The 22,105-nt window shown below is 40.8% G+C and overlaps 1 protein-coding gene across 1 annotated transcript in view; it reads right to left on the minus strand.

The window, feature by feature from the left end:
- DSCAM (DS cell adhesion molecule) overlaps window positions 1-22,105 on the minus strand; it is a 678,525-nt gene that overhangs the window by 275,063 nt on the left and 381,357 nt on the right. The window contains exon 9 of the mRNA XM_052645681.1: window positions 3,380-3,658. Coding sequence (XP_052501641.1) covers window positions 3,380-3,658 — 279 coding nt within the window. The remainder of the gene's footprint in view (window positions 1-3,379; window positions 3,659-22,105) is intronic.

Genomic DNA, 22,105 nt, shown 5'->3' on the forward strand with positions numbered 1-22,105 from the left:
GTTATTTCCCTGTGACAACTGCTACTCCTTAGATCTTTTCAACTTTTGCTGCAGACACTTTCATCTACCTGACTAGGCAAAATATGTACTCCAGTTAAGGAATCTTCTCTCTCACTTGCTATAGTCACTTTATACACATGTTTTGTTTGCTCTGCTTCCAAAACATATTGCAAATTAAAACTGCTTCTCATTTTCTTGACCCACTACTTTCACTCAAGTCACTTTCTATCTTGCCTCAACTTCTGAAACGGCTCCTTACCTACTATCTTTGTTTTCTGGACTAGTCCATTCTTTACACAGCTGCTAGTGTGATGATAAAAAACATAAATCAAGTCATGCTGCTGGCTTAGTTAAAGTCACCAATGGCCTCTCATTGCATGTACAGAACAAAATAGACTTCTAAAGTAGTTGTATATTCAAATCACCTAGGGTACGTGGACTTAAACTTCCCTGCATTTTAGAACCGGCTTAGGAATTTTACAAATTCCTGGTGCTTGGGGCACCCCCACCACCCTGCCAGTGATGTTGATTTATCTGGACTTCAGCCTGGACATCAGGCATTTTTTAAAGCTCCCTAGGTAATTTAAACATATGACAAAATTCAAGAATCATTAACAGATGATTTTTCTTTTTTGTGTGTGTTTTTTTTTTGTTTTTACTTTATTTTACTTTACAATACTGTATTGATTAGCCATACATTCACATGAATCCACCACGGGTGTATACGAGCTCCCAATCCTGAATCCCCCTCCCACCTCCCACCCCATATCATCTCTCTGGATCATCCCCATGCACCAGCCCCAAGCATCCTGTATCCTGTATCGAACATAGACTGGCACTTTGTTTCTTACATGATAGTATACATGTTTCAATGCCATTCTCCCAAATCATCCCACCCTCTCCCTCTCCCTCAGAGTCCAAAAGTCCATTCTATACATCTGTGTCTCTTTTGCTGTCTCGCATACAGGGTCATCATTACCATCTTTCTAAATTCCGCATATATGTGTCAGTATACTGCATTGGTGTTTTTCTTTCTGGCTTACATCACTCTGTATAATCGGCTCGAGTTTCATCCATCTCATTAGAACTGATTCAAATGTATTCTTTTTAATGGCTGAGTAATACTCCATTGTGTATTGAATTAAAAAAAAAGAAAGAAAGAAAAATGCCCCAGAGATTTGGGAGATGGATCTGCTCCCAGAGATGGTGATTTACTTGTGTTTAGTTTGGAGAAGGAAATGGCAACCCACTCCAGTACTCTTGCCTGGAAAATCCCATGGACAGAGGAGCCTGGTAGGCTACAGTCCATGGGGTCATGTGTTTAGTTAGGACTAGAAAATAGTCACTAGTGTTTTCTTAAATCTCTCAGGAGATTTCATAGTGAAGTCCAGATTGAAAACCAGTGCCCCACATCATTTCTTTCTTGACTATTTCTCCAGCTACTGACCTACTTATGAAGCACATCTTCTTTCTCAAGGCTATATTATCCAACTAGTGATTCAATGTTATTTTCACAGAAACTTATTTAACATATTTTTTAAAACAGCCACAGAGAAACACTAATCAGATTGTAATCAACTGCATTATCCTGATTGGCTGAGCTCAATTCCAGGTCACTTGACTTTTGCCTTGGTCAAAAAGATCACTTGCCTTTCCTGCAAAGCCAAGTGATTCACAGACCACTCGTGTACATGTTCATCTAGCATTTCTCTTCTCTGACCTGGATCCTTCAGAGTAGATTATATCAGAGTCAGGCTGATGTACTCCCTGTTTTGACCTTTCAAATGATAGTGAGAGTCAGTTCTTCTCATAAGAAAGCATTTGGGAAGCAGTATTGGAGCAGCTCCCATGTTTATGTATCTTCAAAACTGGGGAAAAAGTCATTGCTCCTAATTTTATTAGTATAAGGCCATTTGTGCCTTTGGTTTGTATCTAACTGAAGGTAGATGTTCTGATTTACTCAAGGAAGCTCTTTTTCACAAATACAAAGTTGGTTTCTTCATATGAGTTCTAAGTATGCTTCACTTTATTCTGTTGCCAAGTAGCCAGAATGGGCATTACTTTTCAGTAGAAAGGAAGAATTGTCATGGAGACCAGGTGCAAGGTCTGAGAAAGGACTTGGGAATCTACAGCCTGAGAAAGAGTTTGCTCAGATCTACTGACTGTCCTGAAGGTAATGGAATCCATCCCTTTTGATAACTATGATGAGAGCCCTGTGTTAGAGAACTTTAAAATCCTGCATTGGCAGGCAGGTTCTTGGCTTAGATGGTAAAAAATCTGCCTGCAGTGCAGGAGACCTCAGTTCAATCCCTGGGTCAGAAAGATCCCCCGGAGAAGGGAATGGTAACCCTCTCCAGTATTCTTGCCTGGAGTATCCAATGGACAGAGGAACCTGGTGGGCTACCGTCCATGGGGTCACAAAGAGTCAGACACGACTAAGAGACTTTCACTCACTTTCTTTAACACTAGTGTCACCTGTGAAGCCCCAAAATGCAAATAGTCAACATTAATATAAATCTTTAATTTCATACAATTACTTCTGCAATGTGGGTGAGTATTGTATGGGTAGATGAACACATACACCTCTAGAAGAATCATGAAATCACAGAACAACCATGCTCCACAGACATGGGGGAAGACTAGATTCTCATTTTGCAGGTGAACCTTAATGAGAACTGGGAGATTTGGGCAGAGGTGTGAAATGAGACTTTAGCTTACATTTCAGGTTCCCTGAGAGCCCTAGAAAAACTTCCTGCAAATTAAATTACGTTCTTTCAATTTTTTCATAAATTTTTGCCATACTTCACTAATTTAATAGATGTTGCAATACCCTCCCCAAATAATGAGAGATTTAATGCTCAACAGAAATGAGAAAGAAAAGAAAACTACATTTTAGAAACTAGAAAGCAAAAACATACAAAAGCTACCGTATACGTTTTGACTTTAGAAAACCTGTAATATATGGCTTTGACAAATATTATTTTTAAAACCATCAGTCTAAATGATAATACAAAAAGTGCTATAAGGTAAATTCAACACAACATGTGCTCATGATCTTTGGGCCTCAAATATCCCTACATTACTGGGTTAATGTACAGAAGCTCTATTTCAAGAAATATATCCCATGGACCCCACATCTTCATCCACACATTTCTTCTTGGTTAATTTTTGAAACTTCATATTTTAGGTAAATATCAATTAAATCTTGGTTTGGAGTTTAGGGGAGTTCATAGTTGGTTCCTACAGCTGTGTGTGCGTGTGTTTTTGTGTGTGTGTGTTTGAATGGGAATCCTAGTTACTTTTAGTATTTCAAGGAAACACCATTGACAAGCATAGAATTTGACTGCACAGATGGCATGCATGCTCAGTCCCTCCTTACCTCTCACAATTAGCTGGCTTTGGTGCTCCACAGCTGCTGCCTCATTGCGGGCTATGCAGGTATAATTCCCATTGTGCATCAGGGAAAGATTGGAAATCCTTAAGGAGCTTGTGAAGTCAATGTTGTCAATGGTCACCCCGAGGCTTGCTGGGATTGGCCGGCCATCTTTCTGCCAGGTGATGGTGATGGGTAAGTCCCCTGAGACCACAACGCACGGGATGAAGACCCGCTGTCCAATGGAGAATCTTGGAAACTCAAAAGGCTGTATAAAAGGTGGAACTGAAAGAAAAGAAAAAGTAATAAAGGAAAGATGATAATGAACTGTTATTACTCTACATTCTCTTTAACCCTCTTGCATGACATCGAAAGAGCAATACAAATCACTGCTACAGCATACAAATATATCAACTAGCAGATTTGAAATAGGGCTCTCTTGTTCTTTGAATTTTCTTATTGTTCTAAATGATAAGCATGGATTAATTTGTATTAATACTTCAGAAAATATACTTAATCTCATTATTTTGATAAAAATGTTTTAAATTCAATAATCATTTTTAAAAGGAACTACTTCAGGTTCTGCATTTTTCAGTGTAAATGCCTTGAAAGAGGGCTTTGGGATTGGCTTTCTCTTGGAAGCTTTTAAAAATGATGTGTTCAGGAGATTTCTTTCCTGCCTTGCTAATACTAACTTTACAATTACTGTTTTCCCTTCAATCCGTCCATGCCTTTTTAGTAAACATACTTTAGGTCTACTGAAGAAAGAGATTTCAGTTTTATTATTAAATACTTTTAAAATATCCAATATCCAGCCAATAGCAAAGGTTAATTTAAAATGTTTATGTTAGGATAATTGCACAGTTACTCAGTTCTTGTTACTGTCAGTCAGTAAGTTGTGTCTGACTCTTTGTGACCCCATGGACTATAGCATGCCAGGGTTCCCTGTCCTTCTCTACTTCCTGGAGTTTGCTCAGATTCATGTCCATTAAGTTTACTCTGTACCCCCTTAATTTTGCACATTCCTTGCCCATGATCTTATATTATGAACTGGTCCGTGGTCAGTTTTCTGAGTTGAGGAGATGTGCTGCTACTGAAGATAAGGTTATAACCTTCAGCTCAGCCAGCCATGGACATAGCCACACTCCATCTGGAATGCTCTGTTTTCATTTAATTTCCCTAATACATTCTTATTTTTCCCTCTTGACTTAGGATCATTCTTCTTGGCAGCTTCCTAGATGGCCTCACAGGGTATCAGCATCATAAAATGGTCAAAATGGCACCAGAGGAGCCAATTTTGGATTCTACTTTGATCACTTATTGGTCATGAGGTCATGAGCAAGCTGACAATGTGCTCTTCCTATCAGTCTTGTGGGGTAGTTATTCATAGATTATTATTTTAAGCCCATAATAACTTAATGTAAGCCACTTATTATGCTAGGTGATTTCACAAAATGAAATTATTAAATAGCAGGATGTCTGCAGAATTTATTCATTAAATCAGTCATAGTTCCATTTCATTATCAACTCAGGGGAGATGTAAGGAATCCAGCTAAGAAACAACTGAATGGAAACCAGTCATTCATTCATTCACTGAAGAAGTGTTTTTTGAGCATCTGCTGCTGCTGCTGCTAAGTCACTTCAGTCGTGTCCAACTCTGTGCGACCCCATAGACGGCAGCCCACCAGGCTCCCCTGTCCCTGGGATTCTCCAGGCAAGAACACTGGAGTGGGTTTTGAGCAGCTAGTATGTGCTCAATATTGCACTGTATGTCAGTATGTCAGACAGCAATGAACATGATATACCATCTCTACCCGGTACAGCTGTCAGGCATGCATCGTCATAGGCTGCTGATGTTAACAAAGTATAGCAGTGGCTTTTCTGTTATTTAATATTATTATTACTACTACTGTATGGGCTTGATCCCTGGGTTGGGAAGATCCTCTGGAGGAGGCATGGCAACCCACACCAGTATTCTTTCCAGGAGAATCCCTACAGACAGAGGAGCCTGGTGGGTTACAGTCCACAGGACTGCAGAGCTGGACATGACTAAGGACACACACACACACACACACACACACACACACACACACACACACATGCTTCTAGAGGAGGTGGGAAGTTAGAACTGCAAATACAGCCAGAATCAGTAAGCAGGTGGCTCAAGTTAGACCTTACCAGAGAAACAAGCAAGTAAACAAACAAACAGCCAAAGGTACAGATAAGCATGCTGTTGCTGCTGCTGCTAAGTCACTTCAGTCGTGTCCGACTCTGTGCGACCCCATAGGTGGCAGCCCACCAGGCTCCCCCGTCCCTGGGATTCTCCAGGCAAGAACACTGGAGTGGGTTGCCATTTCAGTGTCAAAACTGCTGTGGATACTCAATGTAAAGTTATTAATAGAACTTTGGGTCTGCAACAAGTTGGTCTGATACTAAGAGACAAAGGTCTCAGGATGGGTTCTACCTGGTGATTACAAACCATTGAGTTAGTGCTATTTCAGAAATGTAGGTAGTATGGATTTAGTTTCTGTTTTCTCTTTACAGTCTGATTCCTCTGTAGCTAAGCCTTGCCTCTGTTCTTGAAAAACGGAGCCCTTTATCCTGTACAGGCTTCCCTGGTCGCTCAGATGGTAAAGAATCTGCCTGCAGTGCAAGGTATCCAGTTTTGATCCCTGGGTTGGGAAGATCCCCTGGAGAAGGGAATGGTCACCCACTCCAGTATTCTTGCCTGAATAATTCCATGGACAGAGGACCCTGGCGGGCTACAGTCCATGAAGTCGCAAACAGTCAGACATGACTGAATGACTAACACTCTCTATCTTGTAAATTTTTCCTGCTGTAAGAAGACATTCTCATATTCAATAAGCACTAACAGCCTACAACCTGTTTAGATCAAGCTGAATTACAGCCGTTTGTTCGTGGTCGTCATGAGGTGGGGAAAGTGCCAAGCTGTACCAGGAGTGTTTGTATTTCTCTAAATCTTGACCCAAGTGTCACAAATGTCTATTCCATGTGTAAATATTAACATGTAATAAACTGGCATCTTTAAAATAAAAAGTAACTACATTTCCTCTTCTTTGGTTTCTTTTTGTTTGTTTTTACACAATGAAAGCAAGACTTTTAACGATGGTCTTGAAAGATGTGGTGTCTGGTGGGCAGGCACCCCTGGGACATTCCAGCAAGCACTTTTACCCTCTGGAGCACAGATCCCTCCCCAGTTCCTCATCGGCTGAATACTGTGGGGTTACAATCTTCCCAGACATTGCCTAAGTCTCCTAGAGTATTCTTCTTCTCCCTTCCCACCCGAAGTCCATGTTTCTCAACAAAGACTACAGTTTATTTATTCCCAAACATCCTGTGAGCATAGGGACTCTCCAGGTGTAAGCTGTTAGGGAAGACTAGCTTGCCAGTAATTTTCCAAGACAATTCGTTGGTTTCTTACACACAGAAACCTAGTCGTGAGTCTTCTCAGACAAACCTAGGCACCCATTGTTGGCTGGGTGCTTCTTATCTGAACTGGAGATCATTTTTCTAAGGTAAATGAACTTTGGAGCCAGACTCCCTGAGTTTAATTCCAGCTGTGTCATTTTAGTCTGGAGAAGGAAATGGCAACCCACTCCACTACCCTGGGAAATCCCATGGACAGAGGAGCCTGGCAGGCTACCATTCATGGAGTGGCAATGAGTCCTGCATGACTTAGCAATTAGCACTCTCTCTGTGCCTCAGCTTCCTGATCTGTAAAACAAGGTGGAGTGGCGGGGGGGGGGGCTTCTATGAGCAGTGAATGAGTTAACATAGGGGTTAACAGAACTTCACATGCACCTGAATTGGTTGCCTTGCACCAGGCCTTTCCTGAAGAGAAAAACAAAACAAAACAAAAAACAAAAACAACAAGAAAGGAACACCTAAGTGAAACACGTGGACAAGGTAAAGGACCCCACCTTTCTTACCAGTTATAATAGGGAGAGGAAGGAAATAGATAAGGACTTACTTGCTAACCCCAGATCAAGGAAGAAAGATAAGATAGATACCTTTCAACCTATCTATTTAATAAGAAAACAATATGGGCTGTAGGCTGTCAATATTTATTAAATAGAGGAGTGTCTTCTTCATAGCAAAAGAAACGCACAGCATAGAAAAATGGCATGTGAATATTACTTTCAAAAAATGGAGGCAAGAAGCTATACCCATGACTGATTCATGTCAATGTATGGCAAAAACCACTACAATATTATAAAGTAACTAGCCTCTGATTAAAATAAATTAATTAATTTAAAAGTAAATAAATAAAAACAGGAACAAATGTATAGTAATGAGTTCTCTGAGGAATTAAAAACCATGATACATACAAAAATCAACTGGCTATAAAAAAAGAGAAGTAGCTACAGGAGAATCCATTTTTTAAAATTCATGCTTTCCATAATTCTAGAATATCTGTAATTCATTGGTTTATAGAACTCTAGGACATATAGTTATAATTTCAGAAATAAATTTCAGAATGTTTATCCATAAAGTGACACTACTGGAAACAAAGACTCCAAAGCAGTGAAAGCAAATGTCAGAAAGCCCAGGAATATTACTCAGCCATAAGCAAGGAGCGGGATTTTGTCATTTGTAGAGATGCAGATGGAACAAGAATCTTCCATACAGAGTGAGGTCAGAGAGAGAAAAAACAAGTATCATATAGCAATGCATATTTGTGGAATCTAGAAAAATGGCACAGATGAGCCAATTTGCAGGGCAGGAATAGAGACTGATGTAGAAGATGGACTTGTGACTCGGGCAGAGGAGGGTAAGGTGGGATACACACACACACACACACACTGTGTAGAATACATAGCCAGTAGGAAGCTGCTATATAGCACCGGGAGCTCTGCTCGGTACTCTGTGACGGCTGGGGTGCAGGGGCAGGAGGCTGGTCCAAGAGAGAAAGCACATATGCATACATATGGCTGATTCATGCTATTGTTCAGCAGAAAGTAACACAACATTGTAAAGCAATTATACTCCAATTGTTGTTGTTCAGTCGTTCAGTCCTGTTCCACTTTTTGCAATCCCATGGACTGCAGCACACTAGGCTTCCCTGTCCTTCACCATCTCCCGGAGCTTGCTCAAACTCATGTCCATTATATCAGTGATGCCATCCAACCATCTCGTCCTCTGTCATCCCCTTCCCCTCCTGCCCTCAGCCTTTCCCAGCATCAGGGTCTTTTCCAATGAGTTGGCTCTTCGTGTCAATAATAATAAAAAAGAAAGCCTAGGCACTAACCCTCACTCACGTCACTCGGAGGACAATCCCTCACTCTGAACATTGTATTTTAAACTTTTGTAGCACTCTTATTATCTCATTTCTTGGTCTAAACTGGATGCTGAGAATTGGCATATTGACAAGGGCTCAGTAAGAAGACACAATAGGTAAGGTAAATGTGAGGCAGAAAGGAAGCATAAATATAAAGAGCAGGTGCAACCAACACACAGAGCAGCTGGTGCAGAGTCTATGCTGGGGCACCCTGCTCTTAACAGCCATCATTTCTGCAGTTAATACAATACCGTAGTGCATAATTAAGACTCTTGACTCATAAGCTATTGTTAATATATTAAATGGGGAAAAGGTAATATCTAAAATATTTCGGAACATATTTATTTTTTAAAAAGCTATCCAAGACAGTTAAAATTTTACATGATGAAAGGAAACATTTAGTTAGAGAGAAAAGTCATTTTCCCAGAATAATGTTAATATTAGCTTTGTGACTTCTTGTTTCGCTTGCCACATTACATTGGGATGCACTTTTTTAATGCAAATTAAATTTTAAAAACCTGTGTGTCAAACATGTCACTTCTTACTACGTATGTTGTCTCCTTTGCCTCAGCCATGAATGCAAGGCTGCTGTAGAAAATGCTCAGAAATATTTGAAAGGGTCCAATATTTTATATTTTTCATTTATAAGATATAAAATTGGAGGCAAAAAGTAAACCAAGTGGTTCTAAATCTCTTGTAATTATTTTGGTGAAGTCAAATCACCTGCTTTCGGCACATCACTTACTTTATCAGATTCATTGCATCATTTTCTAAGGTAAATTCTCTGAATCTTATTGATAACGAAACACTGTCACATTATAGGAGCAGAAATTATGAATGTAACCTGCAGCAGGTTTTCACATATCCTTCCTACGTAAAGTTTGTAAATATCTGTTCAAGGTCACTTCTTACCAGGTTTGTGGATTTCATTCTACATAATGGTGTGGGTTCCATTCTCTAAGGCAGAGCTGTTGAATGCCCTGTTAATTTAGACTAAATGTTAATCTAGACTCTTGTTCTTTCTAAACGCATAGCAAGAACATGAAATCAGGCTAACATATTTCTGTGTCTTGCCCCTCAAAAATTAACTGTATATTCTTTTTCAGAGGACACAAAACCATTTTTACTTCGCTCCCCCAACCCCATCTGGAGGAGAGTACAGGATATTACAAGAAACATAGCTGGGTGTTGGCCAATCTTGGGTAGTTTTAGCAGTGTTATCTTGATACAGTTTTTTTTTTTTTTTCATTCATTCTTTCCTTTATTTTATTTCTGGCTGCACTGGCCCTTCCTTGCTGGGCACAGGCTTCCTCCAGCTGTGTGAGAGTAGGCCCCCTACTCTCCAGGTACGGTGCATGGGCTTCTTACTGTGGGGGCTTCTCTTGTTGCTGAGCACAGGCTCTAGGCTCATGGGATTCAGTAATTGTGGTGGGCGGGCTTCACTGTCTCAAGGCAAGTGGAATCTTCCTGGACTAGGGACTGAACTTGTGTCCCCTGCACTGGGAGGTGGGTTCTTAACCACTAGACCACCAGAGAAGTCCTTGACCCAGATTTTCGTTTTTTAACTCTCTGATTCCATTTCTTCACATGTAAAACACTGAGGGTGCAATAATTCATAAGAGTGTCAGCAGTGGGCTTTATGTAACATGCAGCCCCAGAGCCCAGATGGTACACAGAGGGAGCTCACTTTAGCATCTTTCCTCCTTTCCTCTTCCTCTTTTCTTTTTTTTTCCCTCTTTTTTTCCCAAGGCCAATAATTCATTGGGAAAATCAAATGCATTACATGCACGCTGAGATATGTAAGGCTCTTTTTCCTTTGCCATATATAATTCCATCAAATCCACATTTTGTCATTCCATTTCTGGTGGTAATTGAACTCCATGAGTCTCCATACAAAAGTCTCAGGTTGACAGCTCTCAGTAGCAGACTGTTCAAAGAGACTGCCTCAAGCCAAAGTCTTCTGAGTCATGGCTGCAGATACTTTAATTTTCCCATCTCTTTTTTCTATTCTGTTTAACAAGTCCGTTCTTCCAAACTGTTAAGAAGGTTTTATTTTTATTTTTATAACATTTTATGTGTTTCATAAAATCTCCAAAAATCGCATCTCCTAACACTGCCCATTATGGGCATGCAAATCCCATGGCTGGTCCCTGAGAGTCCAGTCCCAATTACACACCCATTTCAGGGTCTGTATGCCCACCAGGGATGCCTGGAACCTAAGTAGACTCAGGGCTCTGACACCATCCAGAAACCATCGGTCCAGGTACAAGCTGTGGCCTGAAAACCGTGAGGATGATGAACACGCGTGACTTGTGGGTTGACCACATTGCTTAATGGACTGTCTACCTATAAGACTGGTTATTGTCCAATTCTGCAAATTTACAGTGTGCTCTCAAGTCTAGAAAATTAGATCACTGACTCTGTGTGACACAATCCTCCACTCTGTTCACACAACACCATTAATGTCTTTCTCCATCCACCCCAACAGCCTGGTGTTCAAGATTCTATAATGAAATGTATGACTCGTGTGAATAGAAAGATCTATGTACAGGGCTGTTTCCTAAGCAGAATGACCCAGGAGGCAGGAGACATCGATTTTTATCTTTTTATTATTTCTCAACTAGTGGAATAAATAGGGCCTTATATTGATATATCTTGACTGCACAAAAGTTTTTGAAAATACCTTTAAGGGGTGATGATGCACCCTGGATGTGTTTACACTTTGCACATAAGACAATCCCAAAGTGATGAATAAAAAGGGAGATAAATAAGTTCAAGACATAACAATGACAAGATGGTGAGACAGGAAGGATAAAGGTGAGGCCCTATGCAGCCTGATTAGCCTAGTGGCCAGGAAGTTCATAACCTAATAGAATGAACAGACTAAGCGTACACAACTGGCTGGCCACTACATCTGGACAGTGAGAGTCACACATACTTCTGACTTGTTCTCAATCTTCTCAGCTAACAAATCACTAAATCCCTCAAGATTTTCTTGTCTAAATCTCTTTGTTTATTGGGGTATAACTGTCTTACACTGTTGCGGTAGTCTCTGTTGTACAATGAAGTGAATCAACGTATGTATACATATATCCCCTCCCTCTTGGACCACCCTCCTCCTCATCCAAGCCTATATTAACAACCATAGATGTGGAATCGAGAAAAATAGTACAGATGAACCTATCTGTAGGGCAGGAACAGGGATGCAGATGTAGAGAACACAGGTGGACACGGGAGGGTCGGGGGAGCGGGATGAACTGGGAGGTGGGAATGGACGTGTGTGCACTGCCGTGTGTGAAACAAAGATGGTGGGGACTTGACGCACAGTGCAGGGAGCTCAGCTCAGCTTGATGCTCTGTGTCCAAATCTCTTTTGAATCAGAATCTTTCTATACATTGTTACCTCAGCTGCCAGAGTTCTCTTATCTCCCACCTGTACTAAAGTAACAATTATTTTATTCTCTCGGAAAAGCATTTCTCACATATCCATCAGCAAAATGTTTAGAAATGCGAAGCCCTGTTGAAAACCTCTGAGGAGTCCTAGAGTATAATTTCCAAGACCTTTCATCCAGTCTACAAAACCCTCTGAGATTGTCTAATATATCCATTACTATACCCATCACTTTACTCTTTGCATTCATGTTCTCCCAACAACGAATACTTTCCATGCACACATATTACGTGCTGCATGTCCTAGGGTCCCCAGACTTTTAACTTGAGGATCCACTGAGCCATTTCTCCCCCTGCTGGTAAAGCCAAGACCTGGCCTTGGGAGATAAAGTCAAGACCTAGCCTTGCTTACTCAGGTACAGCCATCGGAAACACTGAATCAGGCAACTTCTGGGTCAGCAGCTGCCAGAGCTGTTTCTGGCTCACCACGAATTAGGCTCCAGGTCCTTGGCTCATGCCTGCCAGAGGAGAAGGGCACAGGGCAGAGAACTTTGGGAGGGTCTGATGCAGGAGTGAGCAGGGCATTGCTCGGGGCCAGCAGGTGCTAAGTAAACAGAAGCTTCTGGATGTGCACATAAACATGTGCTGATATTAACTGACACCCAAACACTGACCTAGAAATAAAAAGCAGGAGTGAGCCAGCAGGGTGTCCTCTGAGGCTACTGCTGGGTGGGAAGGGCAAAGAAGGAGAGAGGCATGTCCATCTGGGGGGCAGAATGGCCTTCAGGGTCCATCTCTAAATTTCCTTTAGGGAGCTGTGTCTTGGGCATATTTGCAACAGCCCAAACCACACAAAACATACAAAATTAAACAGGTTAATTAAACAGGCTAATTGTTTAGCCAGAAATTGAAATGATCACATTTTAATTTCTGTGGCCGAGTTAAATAGGAGGCTTGGGTGCATGTAGAGACGTTCACACCCATGAATTATTGTAGGCATGCTCAAAGGAGGACACAAATCTCTGTCAGGCTTAGAACTGTCTAAGACAGGCGTCACAGCAAGAACAGTAAACTGATATCTCAGAGGTTACTAGCTCTGGCTTCATTTTAAATGATAAACCTTCTCCTTCATGGACAGAAAACAATAATGGGACCAAATCATACACATTTATCCCAATTTCAGAAAGTCCTAGATTCAAGAAACCTGCCTTAACTTGAAATTGCCTATTTGCAATTGAAATAAACATGCAAAACCACAAACATGAACTTCATAATTCTCACATGAGAGGAACCCCTACTGTCCCCGGTCTCCGTGAACTTGTCCTACGTCGTTAGAACGTCATCTGCTGTAGATGTTGCTATGATAAAACGCATCTTTTCTCAGGTTATATTGTAATTTTTCCAATGAGTTGGAACTCTTTCAATTTCTGGTGTTATCTCCTAATGCGTGTTACTTTTTTCTGTGTGGAATTTTGGTCCTTATTTTACTCAGTTGCTTAGTTTCTAAGTTGTATCCAACTCTCTGCAACCCATAGACTCTCCCCCGCTAGGCCCCTCTGCCCATGGGATTTTCCAGGCAAGAACACTGGAGGGGGTTGTGCCCCTCCCTAATGGAGACACTATCCCTTGGTGACCCAGCCTCGCTTCCTCTCCCTCTATTTCTCTGATGGTCCCACCTACACCCTCCCTCCCAGGTGTCAGCTCCACACGATGGACTGCCTCATCTACCTCTTCACCCAAAACTCCTTCTCAAGCTTCCTGACTGCATGTTCAGTTGTCTGCTATGATCTTCACCTGGATGTCTCAGAGGATTTCAGACCCCAGCCCAAATGTGTCCTGTTCCCCTTTCATTCAAGCCTGCCCTTCAATTCTCTAGCAAAATCTCCCAGCTGCAAGAAGTTCAGAATAATAAAAGTTATTAAATAAATGTTATATAGAATAGAATAGAATGGAATGGAATATGATATTTCTAGCTATTCATCTCTCTGCCTTCATCTCTCTCTCCCTGGGCTGTGATGTCTAGTTATTCCATATCTCAGTATCTCTTGCACCTGGCTCTTTTGTTCCTGAGCACACTATCATCATCTTTTATGAAAACCTTTCAATCCTGTCCTAATTGGTCTTGCTCATTCTTTTCCTTCTGCCCTGTAATCCATCTCACATACCTCAATCAGATTACTTTTTCTAAGACACTCCTGCAAATCTCTCCCTCAATCATGTTACTGCCTTCAGAATCCTGCAGGAGACACTGAACGCTCTAAGACTGGATACTGTCTCTCAAGGTTTGCCTAGAGCAAGTACACTCTGGTTCAGGGATATTGACTGTGAATGTGAAGGCTGCACCCTGCCCCTCTTTCTGTCCCCCCCAATCCCACAAGGCCCCACTTCACCCCAACCAGCTTGAAGTGTTATAACTCAACTGCATTGGTACTTCCTTGGAGATTTTGTTTCAACCTGTGCATCCCTCTGATACTCAGCTCCATTTCTCTTGGAAACTGTCTTCTGATTCTAGACTTTCTGTCCAGACCTAGCTAAATATCCATCTCCTCTGCTGTCCAAATAGCTTCCATATATTTCAATGATGACACTGTTCTGAAATCAGTGACTTTCTTATTTCTCTACTCAGCTAGCTGAAACATGCTCTTTCTCATCTTGCGCTCCCTTTCTCAAGGCAGTTGCTCCCTCCCCCAGCATTAGGCTTATCGGTCCTCCCACTGACGCCAATCCTGTGTCAGCAGTGACCATCTTATTACTACCTGATCTCATTAACAGCAGATGCACGGATATTACCTGAATAATAAACACGTTAAAGAAGTAATAGAAGTCAAAGACATGCTTTGAATCAAACATTTTGATGACAGAGATCTAGTCTAATTACAATCCTGTCATGCACTGTGACAATCTTTAGTGCTTATTTGAAGTATTAGATGATGTTATTAGAGAAAGGGGGAGCAATTTAATGAAAACATCTTTAGCTAAAAGTGTTTATCATGCATATCTATAGCTGTTTAACATTTGTATAAGTGGTAGGATGAGAAGTACATGAAGGCATGTGGCCCAGGTTCCTTTAAGGACATGGGCCCCAGATTCTGCAAGTGACCTCAGGGGGTACCCAGCAGCCATCAGCCACTTCAAAAATGTCCCAGCTACAGAGATCCTTGGTGGCCTGTATTCAATGAGTGACCGAAGACGGCCATTTTGCCCAAACCCAGGATGACTTTGAAGAAACACTTTCTCCAGAGACTCCTGCTTAATCAGATGAGGCTGCCACATGCCTGCATTACAACTCATCTTCTCCCTGTGCCCAGTCCTTCTCCTTGCCTATCCTTCCCAGGCATCAATGATAAGGACACTCCCTGGTAAACATCCTGCACACTAAACTCCACCTTAGAGACTGTTCCCTGAAGAACACAACCTGTAACAGTAAGCTTCATCTGAAATGAAAATTTGATCTATTTTTCATAATAAAATCAGGTCTGTTTGTAATCTTGTCTCTGTATACTTCATCCATCCATCTATCCAGCCATCCATCTATCTATCCGTCCATTCATTTAGTCATCAATCCATCTGTCCATCCATCCATCCATCCAAATCACTTTTATTCATTTTAGACTGTCATTGGGGGAATCATGTGTGCTGGGTTCTCTTTTAATAAGACCCAGCTGTATGTGATTATCAGTATTTTCCTCTTATTCTGCAGAACAGAAAAGGGATGACAAAAGCAGGGGAAAGATAGCTGACATCTTTTGCTGCTCATTACCTTAAAAAAAGCCTGCTTATTCACTTATTTGTCTTGCTCATTTGCCTGTCCCAAGTTCAGACAGTGTTCCAAACTGAACTTTGTCTTTGGGGTTATGCATATTCATGTGCTCAGTAAATATATATATCAAATAGCAAGAAATGAGGAAGAACTCAATGCCAACAGCTGAATTAGAACTCCAGAAATCCCGGAAGACTTAACTTAAAAATACAAGACTCTTGCATTGGCAGGCAGATTCTTTACCACAGAGCCGTGTGGGAAGCCCATGCAATCTTGAGAAAGAATGGAACTGGAAGAATCAACCTGCCTGACTCCAGGCTCTACTACAGAGCCACAGTCATCAAGACAGTACGGTACTGGCACAAAGACAGAAATATAGATCAATGGAACAAAATACAAAGCCCAGAGATAAATCCACGCACCTATGGACACCTTATCTTTGACAAAGGAGGCTAGAATATACAATGGAGAAAAGACAATCTCTTTAACAAGTGGTGCTGGGAAAACTGGTCAACCACTTGTAAAAGAATGAAACTAGAACACTTTCTAACACCATACACAAAAATAAACTCAAAATGGATTAAAGATCTAAACGTAAGACCAGAAACTATAAAACTCCTAGAGGAAAACAGGCAAAACACTCTCCAACATAAATCACAGCAGCATCCTTTGTGACCCATCTCCCAGAATATGGGAAATAAAAGCAAAAATAAACAAATGTCACCTAATTAAAATTAAAAGCTTCTGCACAACAAAGAAAACTATAAGCAAGGTGAAAACACAGCCTTCAGAATGGGAGAAAGTAATAGCAAATGAAGCAACTGACAAAGAACTAATCTCAAAAATAGACAAGCAACCCCTGCATCTCAAATCCAGAAAAATAAATGACCCAATCAAAAAATGAGCCAAATAACTAAACAGACATTTCTCCAAAGAAGCATACAGATGGCTAACACACGAAAAGATGCTCAACATCATTCATTATCAGAGAAATGCAAATCAAAACCACAATGAGGTACCATTTCATGCCAGTCAGAACGGCTTGTGATCCAAAAGTCTACAACCAATAAATGCTGGAGAGGGTGTGGAGAAAAGGGAACTCTCTTACACTGTTGGTGGGAATGCAAACCAGTACAGCCACTATGGCGAACAGTGTGGAGATTCCTTAAAAAACTGGAAATAGAACTGCCTTATGACCCAGCAATCCCACTACTGGGCATACACACCAAGGAAACCAGAATTGAAAGAGACACCTGTACCCCAATGTTCATCGTAGCACTGTTTATAACAGCCAGGACATGGAAGCAACCTAGATGTCCATCAGCAGATGAATGGAAAAGAAAGCTGTGGTACATATACACAATGGAGTATTACTCAGCCATTAAAAAGAATACATTTGAATCAGTTCTAATGAGGTGGATGAAACTGGAGCCTATTATACAGAGTGAAGTAAACCAGAAACAAAAAAACCAATACAGTATACTAACGCAACATTTAGAAAACGAACATCATGGCATCCGGTCCCATCACTCCATGGGAAATAGATGGGGAAACAGTGGAAACACTGTCAGACTTTATTTTTTTGGGCTCCAAAATCACTGCAGATGGTGACTGCAGCCATGAAATTAAAAGATGCTTACTCCTTGGAAGGAAAGTTATGACCAACCTAGATAGCATATTCAAAAGCAGAGACACTACTTTGCTGACTAAGGTCTGTCTAGTCAAGGCTATGGTTTTTCTAGTAGTCATGTATGGATGTGAGAGTTGGACTGTGAAGAAGGCTGAGTGCCGAAGAATTGATGCTTTTGAACCCTGGTATTGGAGAAGACTCTTGAGAGTCCCTTGGACTGCAAGGAGATCCAACCAGTCCATTCTGAAGGAGATTAACCCTGGGATTTCTTTGGAAGGAATGATTCTAAAGCTGAAGCGCCAGTACTTTGGCCACCTCATGTGAAGAGTTGACTCATTGGAAAAGACTTTGATGCTGGAAGGGATTGGGGGCAGGAGGAGAAAGGGACGACAGAGGATGAGATGGCTGGATAGCATCACAGACTCGATGAACGTGAGTCTGAGTGAACTCCGGGAGTTGGTGACGGACAGGGAGGCCTGGCGTGCTGCGATTCATGGGGTCGCAAGAATCGGACACGACTGAGTGACTGAACTGAACTGAACACATATATATGGAATTTAGAAAGATGGTAACGATAACTCTGTATGCAAGACAGCAAAAGAGACACAGATGTATAGAACAGTCTTTTGGACTCTGTAGGAGAGGGAGAGGGTGGTATGATTTGGGAGAATGGCATTGAAACATGTATAATATCATATATGAAATGAATCGCCAGTCCAGGTTCGATGCATGATACAGGATGCTTGGGGCTGGTGCACTGAGATGACCCAGAGGGACGGTACTGGGAGGGAGGAGGGAGGGGGGTTCAGGATGGGGAACACATGTATACCCGTGGCGGATTCATGCTGATGTATGGCAAAACCAATACAATATTGTAAAGTAATTAGCCTCCAATTAAAATAAATAAATTTATATTTAAAAAAATACAAGACTCTGTGTGTGTGCTCAGTCACGTTCAACTGTTTGTGACCCTTTGGACTGCAGCCTGCCAGACTCCTCTGTCCATGGAACTTTCCAGGCAAGAATACTGCAGTGGGTTGCCATTTCCTACTCCAGAGGATCTTCCTGACCCACTAGAGATTAAACCTATGTTTCTTGCATATCCTGCATTGGCCGGCAGATTCCTTACCACTGTGCCGCAAAAATACAAGAAAACTTGGCCAATATTAAAATAAATCACACACACACACACACACACACACACACACACACACACACAAGCACATACACATACTGCATACACTGGATAATGGGTTTCCAGTAGATGAAGCTGTAGCAAAGGTAGGGTTCATAAATACAACCCAGTCAAATAGCACAGTTAATATAAGATTCGTGTAACTTTGGAATAAATCAGTGATAAGAGTATCACACTCTTGTACTACACTGTTTAAACAAGGTCATTCTTATGTAGCATGTCTATTTTGGACTACCAGATTGTGAGAACTATAGAGGCATAAATATGATAACATAACTAGAAAGGTAAGAGGAACTAAGAAAATGTTTAAAATTACTGAATAAGTCCATGGTGGAAAACATACTTAAAATATTTTAGAGGAAAAATCCTTAAGGCATAATGTAGAAATAAAATGATGAGAAACAAGAACTATTGTTTCCATGCGCTGGAAAGATACATATTAGATACAAAGAGAAAAGACAAATGACTTGAAATGTGGGGGAATAAAACACTAACATGAGCTATGGGAAACAAGATAGCATCTCCTTGCAAAGCACTTTCAAGAAAAATGGATCACCTGTACTCTTGTCAACCATATGAGACATTTCTTCAAGGATTTTCATAGAAGGTGTTTTATACCCATAATTACGTTATGTTGAAGGACTTCCCAGGGGCCCAGTGATAAAGAATCTACCTATCAGTGCAGAAGACACAGAAGATGTGGGCTCAGTCCTTGGATTGGGAAGATCTCCTGGAGGAGGAAATGGCAACCCACGCCAGTATTCTTGCCTGGGGAATCCCAGGGACAGAGAAGCCTCTCAGGCTACAGTCCATGGGGTCACAAAGAGTCTGACATGACTGAGTGACTCAGCACTCACACAAAGATTCTGTTGAAACACTATCTTTAACATTTTTAAATGATGTACAACTTCAGAATTCATGAGGATTTCCATATTCAAGAATTAGAGTCACCTTGAACTAAGGCTATAAGCAGATTACTTTTCCCCTGGTTGGAGGCAATAACATGTTTATATAGAGACTTGGTAATAAAACTAAGTAGTTTTCTGATTAACCCAAGTTAACTTGCATCTCTAACATTTAAAGAAAAACCATTTGAATCACAATGGCATCAATAAGATGAAACATATCTCATGTTCTACGAACCCAAGTGGAAAAGACATATCCAGATGGATTGTACTTATTTTATTTTTATTCATATAGACTATTAAGGCAGGCCAAGCCAAAGACTCCAACTAGAAGTGATGACAGTCAGGCTCAATGACAGGGATGGCCAAGATTCACAAAATCACTAGCATTCATTTTTAAAGCTTATCTTCTTTTCCCAATTAGCTTTTTTACAAGAATTGCTAGTAATTACAATGTGTTTACATGAGAAGTATTTTTCATGACCTTGACTTAGGAAATGTCATCCTTCTTTAGAAGCCTGGATATTAATCATACCTGACTTCAACTGGCTGTATTTGTATGAAACATGTCATCGAGAAGACCAGGATATAATAAAGGTAATTAAGGTATTTCAACAAAGCTCTAAGTCAATGAAATTATTTTGGCAAATTCCAGGGCATTTAATTAGTGATTTAATGAAGAAAGAATATTGTGAAATGCCTGAAAATAGACCAATGAAAGATCTGTCTATATTCCATCCACTCAGTATTCACATCAGCATAATGTATGCAAGGCTAATTATATAGACCATCCCCGTCCATACTTCCAGCCAACTGCATGTCCCTGCACCAGGGCCATTCTCTGAGTCTCTATGTCCTTGCTGATGTGGCTCAGACAAGATGGTTTCCTGAATTGACAAGTTCTGCTTCTCTGAATGAAAGACAGAGTGAAATCATCCAAGTTTTTCTTTTTTTCACTTGTAGACAACTTGGAAGATTCAGTTCTACAGAAACAAGGTTTTTATTTTCCAGATCAATACATATTCTGAGCAACTGCCTCTTTCTTTAAGAAATCAATAAATTCTCTCACTGAATTGAATAGTGAGTACAAGGACATTCATGTGCTCGGAGATATGACTGCAGCATATTTATGACCATTATCTGTACTTGAGCGATCCCCTTCGGTGCAAAGTCAAGAGAGATAACAGGAAATAGGGACTAAATGGAAAATATAAAATGACCTGACTAAAACAACTATTGACGTAAAATTATTTCAAATAAACATTTTTGTATTAAACATGCATTAAAAGCCTATCTATATTACACACACACACACACACACACACACACACACACACACACACACACACACAGAGGGAATGGGTTCCCATTTCCTTCTCCAAGGGATCTTCCCAACCCAGGGATTGAACTCGGGTCTCCTTCATCGCAGGCAGACTCTTTACTGTCTGAGCCACCAGGGATGTAATCTGGTCCATATACATGTAAAAGTAAATTTTTACCGACTTGTGTATATGTGTGTATATTCATTATATTTGGTTTGTATGTATACATTATACATACACATGTATTCAGTAGACGTAAAGAACTGCTACCAATCAATACCAAAGAAAAATAGTGTAACATAAAAATGCAAAAAAAGATTTGAACAGACATATCATGAAAGGAAATACACAAATGGCCTATAAACACACACACAAAACAATAGTACTTCCATAGCATTTGTCTAATAATGCAAAATCTGTATCTAATCACAAGGAAATAGCAAACTGGATTTGAACAACTGGCTACAAAGTAATTCTTCAAAACTGTCAAAGTCAAGAACTGAGTAGAAACTGAAGAATGTTACAGATTAAAAGAGACTAATGAGACACCACAAATAAATGTAAGGTATGATAATGGTTGGACTGGGAAAAACAGCTGTAAGGGACATAACTGGTCAATGGACAGACTCTGCACATGAAACAGGGAAGAATAACACCAGAACTCATGAACAGTTCTTTTTTTAAAAGGTACAACAAAATAGGGAATCTGTATGAACTGATGAGAAAGGTGTGGAATAAACCAAAAACTGACAAAACAGAATGAAGTTCCCATCTGGCCAGTTGGCACCTGAGTGTCTGTTTGTGAGCCCAAAGGCATGTCTCAACAGTGGGGACTTGGGTTTCAACAAAGTGTTGTCTTCAGGGTAGAGGTGGTCCTCTCCTTTCCCTCTTTCAGACATCAGACCATTCCAAGAGAGCTGTGTTTCTGTGAAAGCATATTGACACTTTTGCGTGTACTTGCAGAGGAAACTCGTTTCTTGGGCTTGTTGAACCAACAAGGATGTTAGAGATAGCAGGGCAGTGGCTCCCTACTTCCCCGCTTTTCGTAGTTTCTACAGGGAAGGGGAAAGTTTTCCAAGCTGTCCCAGAGCAAAACAATGGAACTAGAAAGAAAGGGAAAAACTAGAGAAGACAGATTTGCATTCAACAGGAGGAAAAAATGTCTGATCATCAAGGCCAAGCAGAATCAGAATGGACTAAGAGTTCACTGGGGGCACTGCAGGGATCTTGTG

The sequence above is a fragment of the Budorcas taxicolor genome, chromosome 1 (genome assembly GCF_023091745.1).
Source record: "Budorcas taxicolor isolate Tak-1 chromosome 1, Takin1.1, whole genome shotgun sequence".
In the NCBI taxonomy this organism is placed as follows: Eukaryota; Metazoa; Chordata; class Mammalia; order Artiodactyla; family Bovidae; genus Budorcas; species Budorcas taxicolor.